Source organism: Coturnix japonica, chromosome 7 (genome assembly GCF_001577835.2).
Source record: "Coturnix japonica isolate 7356 chromosome 7, Coturnix japonica 2.1, whole genome shotgun sequence".
Taxonomy (NCBI): domain Eukaryota; kingdom Metazoa; phylum Chordata; class Aves; order Galliformes; family Phasianidae; genus Coturnix; species Coturnix japonica.
In genome coordinates this window covers 4500119-4509940 of record NC_029522.1, presented here as the reverse complement: position 1 = coordinate 4509940, position 9822 = coordinate 4500119, and the positions used below count along the sequence as shown (strand labels likewise).

Sequence of the window (9822 nt, the reverse complement as noted above, 5' to 3'; positions counted from 1 at the left end):
TTAAGCAGTTTTAATATGGTGCTTTGTGTGAAGAGGTAGTTATCTGCTATGAATTTAGTAAAAAATACTTAAATTTTGTATGTTATTGTGTGAAATGCTACTTAAAACAATTATGGTACAAGTAAAGAATAATTTATGGAAATTTTTTTAGGTGGTGAGAATGCTCAATAATACTCCTTGCAGTAAAGCATTGTCCATAATTGAATTTTTTATTTTTTAGCTGTTCAAGTTACTATTGAATTTTGTTGTTCAACAATTATGCTGTTCATTATTTCTACAATCACACAGAAAGGATGTTCACAGAAGATCTTAATGCTCTATTTTTAAAGGTAAGGACACACTGGTGCTGCCTTCAACTATAGACAATGGGTTGCATTTTGTTAGTACGAGATTGCTTTAGATAATCAAAGCTAAAGTAGGAATACTGCATGTTGTAGTGGATACAGTGAGTATCTGTAGTTTAATTTTTTCTGTTTTTTGTTATTTTGATGAGTTGTTGTTTTCATGGTCTCAAATAATATCTTTATCTTCTTATTAACATTAAGGAAGCAGAGTATTTTATACTATCAGTTTATTATTTGGCAACACAGTTTTGGTTTTGCTTTTTTGCTGAAGTGAGGTGTAGTAGCAAAAAGTAAGAAACTCTGTATGTAGGAAGGTTGGGTTTGTATAGAGGTTCTTAAGGGACATCCCAACTTGCTTTTTATTTCTTAGTTTTTCAGTTCTTATTGCAGTAGTTATCCTTCTAGCACCCTCTAGTGTTCCTAGCCATCATGAAGCACCATTAGAAAGTTTATCTCATCTGCAATGTTTAAAGAGCCATTTCTCCCACTGGAGAACTCCTGATTTACCCCACTGTATGAGTTACCTAGAACATCACATACAACTAATAGAAGATAATCAGTATTAGGTATATTTTCCTGTGATTTTAATATATTACCAAAAGACACCTAAGATTAGTTGTATTATTTATAAACTGTGGGTCAAGTTCTAAAGTCTACTAAATACTTTATCTACATAGATTAAAGCAGTATGCAGCTTACAAGCAGGGAGCTGACTGTAGCCAATTCTGAGCATTCCTCAGCAGAGGGAGGTAAGAAATCAGCTGTTCTATTAAGTTGCATGACTGAAATGAAGCGAGGTTTCAAAAAAGCAAATCCACTAAGTAGTAAATGGGGAGCAAAATCATTACTTCAAAAGCTTATACCCTAAATTGTGATACTGATTTCACACATTAAATTAAAATGGTACAGAAGTACATCACATCCTACCTTAAGAGACTTGATTCTGCTGTCTGAAGTCAGGGTTGTCTACTGGGCCATTAATGCAGGCTTTGGTGTTGATGCAGCAAGTTTGCAGACAGTGAACAAATGCACAATCTTGACACTGTAGGTGAACCAAACAAGCAAGATTGGTTTAGAATGTGCCTCTTTGCCTGGGGAGTTTTCCACCTAAGTTGATATAGTAATATCTTCTCCATATGCTGTTTAGTGTTTCAGAACAAATGCATTTGATCTCATTGGTTTATTTAAAATGTCTCATTAAGTCACACAGGGGATTCTAAAAGCAAACAGCCATTTGCTGTATCCACTAATCACTTGATTCACTGCAGTGCACACAATAGAACTATATACCTTGAAGCACTTTGAAAATCACAACTCCTCCTGAATAAGAGCCATGCTGAAAGCACTGCGGTCCCTAACAGAACCAAGGTGTTACTCTGGAAGAAACATTAGCCAACACCTTTGGCTTTGCACATTGTAGTTACCATATGTTCATTTGAACTAGTTCAAATACAGCACTAAGGCCCCACTTCAACCACGCGAATCTAAATTAGTATTGCCAACAGCTGAGATTGGTTTTTGTTCCTTGCTCATTCATTAACCAGACAAGAAACAGGTACCTTAGGGCAACTCTTAGTGCCCAAATCCTCCTGATAATCTAAGGAGCTGTTCTGGTTCTTTATGCTTTTTGTGCTTGTGCTTTTTTGTGTTGCACTGACCTGGTAGTGCCATTGCTTGGTCTTTACCTTAGTTTTATGGTTTTCAGGAACACTGTGTAGTTTATGATGCAAGATTTCAGACCTTGTGACTAACTTTGTAAAATAATGGTTATTTTGCTGTAGCACACAATTAATAATAGAAAGGTGATAGAAGCACAGTGGTGTATGAAGGGAGCTGCGGGATCACTCTGTCCCTGCAGTTACAGCAGGTTCCCACAGCAGCTCACACAGGAATGTCTCCACAGAAGGGACCCCACAGCCTCTGGACAGCGTGTTCCTGAGCTCAGACACTACTAAGTTCATCTTTGTATGGTCACTCCTGTGTTGCAGTTGGAGCGCACACGTTGCTTTACCTCAGGCTGTTTAATAACCAGTTAAAGCTGAACTGGAGATGTGCGACTGCGGTATGTCAGACGGCTGCTTTTGAAAACAAGAATCAAGAAAATAGGGACCCTTCATGAAGATTAAGCATCCTAGGCCTTGGGTAATGTCAGAACAATAGGACTAGTGGGACATGTCGACATTACTAACACAGCTGGGATAGCACAGCTGAGTCTATAGTTAAGACAATACAGCTAGAAGGGAAAGGTAGCCAAAGAAATTGATTTTGACTGATTGAGTAGAGGAGCTGGGTCGAAGTAACCTGAGGAAGACTTCTGACTTCATCGCAATGACCACTGGAGTGAGACCCCCACTACGGACTGCGCACGCGTCAGTAGGAGGGACAGCATGTAAATGAGGTTCCAGATAAACAATGAATATGTTAATGATTTCTTGGAAATTTGATGAATATGTATACACTTGCTCTATAACTTTGTAACGCTCCTGCCTTTCGTGTGATAGGAGGAGTGATCCCCCATGTGCCCAGCGCTGAATAAACACGTACATGCTTTATAACCTATCTCTGGTTATCACAGAATGACCCGGGTTGGAAGGGACCTCAAGGATCACGTAGTTCCAACCCCCCTGCCTGGCAGGGCCACCAAACATACACCTTTACTAGATCAGGTTGCCCAGGGCCCCGTCCAACCTGGTCTTGAACACCTTCAAGGACGGGGCATCCACAACCTCCCTGTGCAGCCTGTTCCAGGGCCGAACCACTCTCCTCTTATAGAGTCTGATTCCGCACATCACTTTGCTGTGGCCGCCCATCCCTCCCGCAGAGCCCACCCTAACGCCGGTGTCCCACGCCCCTACAGCCGTCCACGTGCTCCGAGCCGTGCAGGAACTGGGCGGAGCTCCGTGCCGGAATTGCGGCCGGGCGGTTCCGCTGGATCAAGATGGTGGTTCCCGCTGCGCTCCGCGTGGTGCGATGCGGCGGCGGGTCCCTGCACGGCGCTCGGGCCGTGTTCTCCGTCGGCAACAAGTAACCGGGGCGGGGGGGGGGGGGGGTTGGTCGGGGCTCTGGCCGGGTCCGGGTGACCCCGCGGGACGTTCACGGCTGTCCGCTGTTCTTAGGTTCCTGCTATGCGCCTCCGGGGACTTCGTGAAGATGTACAGCGTGGCCACCGAGGAGCTCGTGCGGCTGCTGCGAGGGCACAGCGACCTGGTGACGGGCGTGCAGCTCGCCCCGCACAACCGTATGCAGGTGGGATGGGGCGGCGTGCGGGTGTGTGTAGGCAGGAATCGGGTGCGATGGCGGCACGGAGCTATTCCGTGTCTGTTTGCGGTGATTGAGCCGCGTTGAGTCTCGGTGCTTCAGTACAAAGTTAGGGATTCGATGTAAAACCTGACCGTGCTGTGTTCCCAGGAGGGGAGTAAACTCTTCGATAGGGCTGACAGTAGCAGGACTAGAGGAAATGGTTTTAAGTTAAAAGAGGGAAGATTTAGGTTGGATGTTAGGGGGAAGTTCTTCACTAGGAGAGTGGTGAGGCCCTGGAACAGGCTGCCCAGTGAGGTTGTGGATGCCCCGTCCTTGGAGGTGTTCAAGACCAGGTTGGACGGGGCCCTGGGCAACCTGATCTAGTAAAGGTGTATGTTTGGTGGCCCTGCCAGGCAGGGGGGTTGGAACTACATGATCCTTGAGGTCCCTTCCAACCCGGGTCATTCTGTGATTCCGATTCTTGTAACTAATGTTTGGTTCATTGTTTTATTGTGTGTGTTTTGTTTTTTCTCAGCTCTATTCTTGCTCCCTTGATGGCACCATTAAGCTGTGGGACTTTACAGATGGGATTCTTATTAAGGTACGATGAGCTGTTCCTGTTGAGTGATGTTGTTTTTGGTCAGCTGAAAATGATGTGCATTAATTGTTGGACTTGTATTCTTCCCCAGACATTCACTGTGGGATATCGGCTCCTGGCCCTGTATGCGCTGCCTACTTCTGAGGATTCAGTGTTTGTTATCATTCCTAAGAGTGGTGTCAGAGGTACGATGTGATTGCTGCCATCCTTACATTGTTATTGTCAGTCTGAGCAGCAGCATCTGACTGAGCTGTATGCTGTGAAGTGCTTTAACGTGTTAGTCTTGATATTCTTTGAGTGTTAGATCAGCTGCAGGTCTGTATTGTGTGTATCATGTTTTGTTTGTGTTCTGCTTGCAGCTGCACCTGAACCCGCTATCTTGGCCGTGAACTTCAGTGCTGTTGTTCGAATTAGAATATAATTTTTATAATTATTTTTTTTGAAAGGTATTCAGCTCAAAACTACTGAAGGGTACTAATATGTTACGGTAGAATAGTTGCAAATCCCCTTTATAGTGTGTATATGTAATGGTAACTGTTGATCACAGCATTCAGGCTCTGATTAATGGTCTGAGGCAAGAGATGAATCAGCTACAAGAGCACATGAAGGTAGTTCAGCTGTGCTTTGGGAAGGGGTGGTGCTTGGCTCCACCTCTCCTAGATCCCATTTAAGAGCTGACCACCACTAAGGTAGTGTCTCTTTATGGAGATAGCCTCTTTGTGGAGTTTTCTGTGGTGAGCCTCAATGCTGGTGAGCATGTATCTCACCTGAAAGCCTCAGCACTGGCGAGTCTTTTTATTAGATACCCTCTGGCTATTTACTCTGTAGTTACAACTATATACTTGTATTATTCCACGTGTACAGAGTATAAACCTGTTTGTGCGAGTATTTTGTTAACAGATTTTCCTTTGTCCAGGTACATTCCAGCTGGTCTCAGTTAAGCTGACAAAAGCAGCAGGCCAACATGTGGAAGCCAAGGAACTGTCTGTGATTTTGGAGGTTGTGGATGCATCACCCAAGTGTACTGCATTTGGAAGAGAGGTACATTCACCTTTGGGGGGATTGGCTTTTGTTTTGTTGGTTTAGTTTACAGTTAACTTAGATACTGTTTATGCTCTTATAGAAGTACAGCAGAACTTTAGGCTCCTTGATCAAATCTTTTCTTTTAAATTATAACTTCATGAACCTTTGGCTGTATTCTGTTACTTGCATGTTCTTATTTCTGCACAAGTTTTTGAAGCTCCATTTAATTGAAGAAATGACTTTGTTATCTGTGTGTACTGTGCTTTTTTTTTATGGAAAAAAACACAACATGATTTAACATCTCTCGCCAATTTTAAGTCCTTTCTTAGTGAATCATGACTTTCTCTATTTTTCATTTATGTATTAGTACCCAATCTGCATGTACTAACTTCTTAATTGCTGTTTTATTGTAACAGGGTGAATATGTGGCATCAGTAAAGGATGTTCATCTCCAAGTTTATTTCTTTAAAAGGAAGCAATTGAACAGGTATGAGTGAGAACATTAAGTTGTATGGGAAGTGTTGAGTCAAGGCTTGTAGCACTGATTGAGCACCTGGGGGAAGGACCTGGTCAGTGTTGGGAGCACATGTGAAGGCAGTTCAGCTGTGTAACTGGGGGGGTGGGGTCTGGCTGAAGCTCTCTTAGACCCAGTTTAAGGGCTGACTGCTGCTGGGATAGGATCTCCCTCAGGAGTTCTCTCCCTTCTGAAGTTTTCTGCAGTAAGTATGGGTTGTCAGTAATGGTTGAGCAGTCCTCTTTATAGCACCTTTCTTTCACTCTGGTCCTCTTGTCATTGCACTTCCTGTATCTTCTTTCTGTTGTGTTGATCTTTCTGATAGTTACAGAACTATTGCTTTTATTTGACGTGTTTAAACTGTTGTGTTAACTGGTGAGGTGTATGTGCAGCTGAACCCAGTATATTAGAAGCTTCTCTTAAGGAGTCAGAGAGTGTTTGCAGCAGTTGTGTTGGTAGCTGAACTTTTTAGCTCAAGTAATTACTTTTTACAGTTAATTACTTAGCCTGATGCTGGGCTGAAAGAAGTGATGCTTAGTCCAAGGAAAAGTGGACAGGGACGGTGGAACAAAGAGAAGGCTTTCAGCTTGATTGAGGTCAGAGATCTAATGAAATAAAATGGGAAGAAAGATTTTTGACTATGTCTGTTTCTCACTATCTACGTTGGTTTCTAGGAACTTCGGGGTCTTTAATTTTGCTACTCAGAATGGTTCTCATGTGTGTTGGTGCATCAGTTGGTCTCTTTAAATGCTTTTTTTTTAAAAAAAAAAAAAGGAATACCTATATGTTGTATAATTGAAGTTGCTTTTTTAACTTGAAGGTTTTCTCTGAGAGCAACAAATAAAAAAGGTGGAAACAACATCTTTACTTGTGTAGCCTGCCATCCTCAGGAGGATTGTATTGCAACTGGCCACGCTGATGGGAAGATTCGTCTCTGGTATGCATGTTGTGATTCACCTGTGTACCCTGTAGTCTGACTTGAGCATGGGAATTAAGTGAGATCTGAGCAGATAAGTCTAGTTGGTTCTTGCTGTTGTGATTATCTTAGAGACAAAATGAGTAAAGAATAGCAAACCCTTTGATCTGTGATCCTGGTGTTGACTTGAGAGTACACTTTAAGTTTAATGTCAAACAGGAAGATACTCCTGTGAGAACACACTGTTACTTTAAAATGTATTTGAAAAAGTAAGAGCAGTTGTAGTAAGCAGTTGCAGGCAGCTGGTGTCCTACTGACAGCATGCTACTGGCATTGTGTGGTGAACCAGGGGTGCTGTACAGCATGCATTAGGCAAGCTGCTGGTGTATGATTATTTCCTTTTGTTCTACATGTGTTCAAGAAACTAAGGCTGTATAGTCAAGAGGTTAGAAGGAAGGATGGTGTTCAGTATTCCCCTTTGTTTGCCCTGCTGTCGATGTCTTTGTTTAAAAAAAGCTGTTCCCTTTCTTCTCCACAGGAGAAACTTCAACCACCAAAGAGAGTACACGTTCTCTACGCTGCACTGGCATCATGATCAAGTCCTGGATCTAGCTTTTTCACTAGAAGGTGAGTACAAAGATCTTTAAAAGCCAAAGAGTTGGGAACAGAGAATTCAACAGAAGTTCAATATAATCCACTTACTGACTTTGACTACTCTAAGTATGTCCTGGAAGGATCTGAAAATACTGAGAGCAGCTGTGCTTTCTTTATACCAATTGGTTTGATATTTGTTATGTCTAAGATCTGCCTGTAGTGGACATGCTTAGTACAAAGTGCAATGGAAAAAGTACAATGGAGCACCTGGTGGGAAGGCCAAGCCAACCCAGGGGAGCTTGGATGCATGCGTTGCATCTGAGTGACTGGAAGGGGTGAAGCCTAGGTTCCTCCCTTTCTCTGGCCTCATTTGAGGGTTGGCAGTGGAGGTGAGGGCATCTCTTGCTGGAGATCCCTGCCTACTTGAGGCCTTCCTAAGGTAAGCAGCTGTTTTTGTTCATTTCTGCATCTGTGGCTGCTGCTTTTGGGCCTGCTCTCTTTTGCTGTAGCTGGAGCCTTTGCCACCCTGCTATTATCATCCCATTTTTATGACATTCCACTTTTGACAGAATGTCAAATCTAACCTGTCGTAAAATATTTTAAATCCTACTTAACACCTTCTTCCCTTTTGCCAGCAATACCAATGAGTTCTTGTCTGAATCCAAATAAACAGACTCAGGCTTGACTGAGCTTAAGCCTAGTGGCACAAATCCAGTCAGTTATCACATAAAGGTATTCCTTAGCACTGTATTAACAGCAATATACTTCTAGTTGAAGCAAAGCAAGTAATATATTCTATATTCTAATACAAGTACTCAGGTAATCCAAAAGATAATAGGATTTAATAGTTAGAAAGCATTTCTTACATTGTACCATAGGCAGAAGTTCTTGTTATTTATCTAAGTTTCTGTATGAGTTTTACATAGGGTAACAAGAAGTGTAGCTATATGTAGTGCCCAAGCTTGATATGAGGAACAATTCATTTGTATGCGGCAGTTAAAGAAAGGCTTTTCTGGGAATCTGTGCTTATGTCATTGTCATGCGTATGCTGATGTTATTTCTAAAACAAAACCTCTGTGTTTCTCTTATGAAAAGGAACTAACTTGCTGAGTGGAGGAATTGAATCCGTTCTAGTTCAGTGGCACAGTGGATCAGACTACAACAAGGATTTCCTTCCTCGCCTGGGATCTGCTATTGAATATGTCACCATTTCATCTGATGGCGCTTTCTACTGCACCTTGCATACAGACAACAGTATGTCAGCATTTTAACTACAACTTATTGCAAATGTATATGAGCTCTGTTTTGTTAATTCAGCTCAAGCAGACAGATGCTTAAAGCAGTCTTTTGATCTTTTGTTAGTTGCGCAAGTTTTGTTTGAGGACTGCTTATAGCTTGGCTTTTCCTCTTGATTTTTGGAGTCTGACAGGTTGTGAGAAGTTGTGTATGTGCCATATATATATATATATATATATATATATATATATATGATTAAGTAGGTATAACTAAGATATAACTAAGTTCCCTTCTCTGCTGCGGTTGTGATTTACTTATGAAAGGTTTTTGCATTACTTGGTATGCTTTTCCTTTCAGGAATTAGTATAATCAACAGCAACCTGAGATTTGCCAAAACTATTCAAGGGCTAATTAAAGGTATGTGTGATTAAGTTTATTTTCTGCATGTGGCGTACAGTGTGTCTCTTTCAGTCATCGGTTATTTGTTGTCTTGTTCCCAGCCAGGGATGTCAAGACTGGCCTAGTGGTTGATCCTAGAACCAAAGCTTTGGTGCTGAATGGGGAGCCTGGCCACTTGCAGTTCTACAGTCTCCAAAGTGACAAACAGCTCTACAGTGTAAGTTGGACAGGCCAGTGCTAACTTTTCATTTCTTGGTTCTACTTACATGTCAGAATGTCTTTGAAGACTGTATATGGTAAACAAGGACAAGCCATCAGCTGTGCTGTGGGAATAGATTCCAGCCTGAGATACTTTTTTCTGTGTTGCTAGGATCTTTAGTACTTGTAAACATAGGTAAACATTGTTTGGAAAAATTCATTCACCTGCTGATGTCCTCTTCCTTGTAAAATGTTACATATAAACAATCTGTCATTAACATCCCCCGACATTATCCTCCTAATGTTACTGTGGTATTTACGTACCATAGTATTGCATTTCCTAAGTTGCTACTTTTATGCGACAGCCCACTCAGTTCTAATCAGTGCTTTCAAGGCATCCTTCTGCTTTGCTTAGTGAATGGTATCTCTAGATCTGCACTTGAACTTTAGAACTTTTGCTTTGTTTTTCAGTTGGATATTGTTCAGCAAGAATACATCCAGCAAGTGGGTTTAAACCAATTTGACTTGGTAAGTGTTGCATTCAGTGCCCAAGGCAAGTGGTTAGCAACAGTAGAAGAGAGAGAAGAAACGGACCTGGATTTACAGTTGAAGCTGTGGCTCTTTGATGAGAAAACACAAAGGTAATGATAATTAGAGCTGGTCCTCTAGGTGTTTAAGTCTGTATGTTAAGTATCATGCAGATTCCTATAGAAGCTTTGTCTTGAAAAGACATGGTGTTCCAAATTAACTGCTAACATTC

The 9822-nt window shown here is 41.9% G+C and overlaps 1 protein-coding gene and 1 long non-coding RNA gene across 7 annotated transcripts in view; both read left to right on the top strand.

Moving 5' to 3' along the window:
• Positions 1–219: 219 nt before the first annotated feature.
• Positions 220–2877, top strand: LOC107316422. The gene is made up of 3 exons (XR_001556339.2): positions 220–329; positions 1022–1093; positions 2126–2877. It is a non-coding gene; the product is annotated as an uncharacterized LOC107316422 (long non-coding RNA).
• Positions 2878–3231: 354 nt separating this feature from the next.
• Positions 3232–9822, top strand: part of WDR75 (WD repeat domain 75) — a 30762-nt gene continuing 24171 nt past the window's right edge. For all 6 annotated transcript variants that reach the window (XR_004307903.1, XR_004307902.1, XR_004307901.1 and 3 more), the window contains exons 1-12: positions 3232–3368; positions 3461–3590; positions 4120–4185; positions 4274–4367; positions 5099–5223; positions 5622–5692; positions 6540–6656; positions 7174–7262; positions 8325–8483; positions 8823–8882; positions 8966–9081; positions 9534–9703. Coding sequence is in view for 1 of the 6 variants with exons in the window: in XM_015867833.2 (XP_015723319.1) it covers positions 3283–3368; positions 3461–3590; positions 4120–4185; positions 4274–4367; positions 5099–5223; positions 5622–5692; positions 6540–6656; positions 7174–7262; positions 8325–8483; positions 8823–8882; positions 8966–9081; positions 9534–9703 (1283 nt within the window). In the remaining 5 variants the exon portion in view is untranslated. The remainder of the gene's footprint in view (positions 3369–3460; positions 3591–4119; positions 4186–4273; positions 4368–5098; positions 5224–5621; positions 5693–6539; positions 6657–7173; positions 7263–8324; positions 8484–8822; positions 8883–8965; positions 9082–9533; positions 9704–9822) is intronic.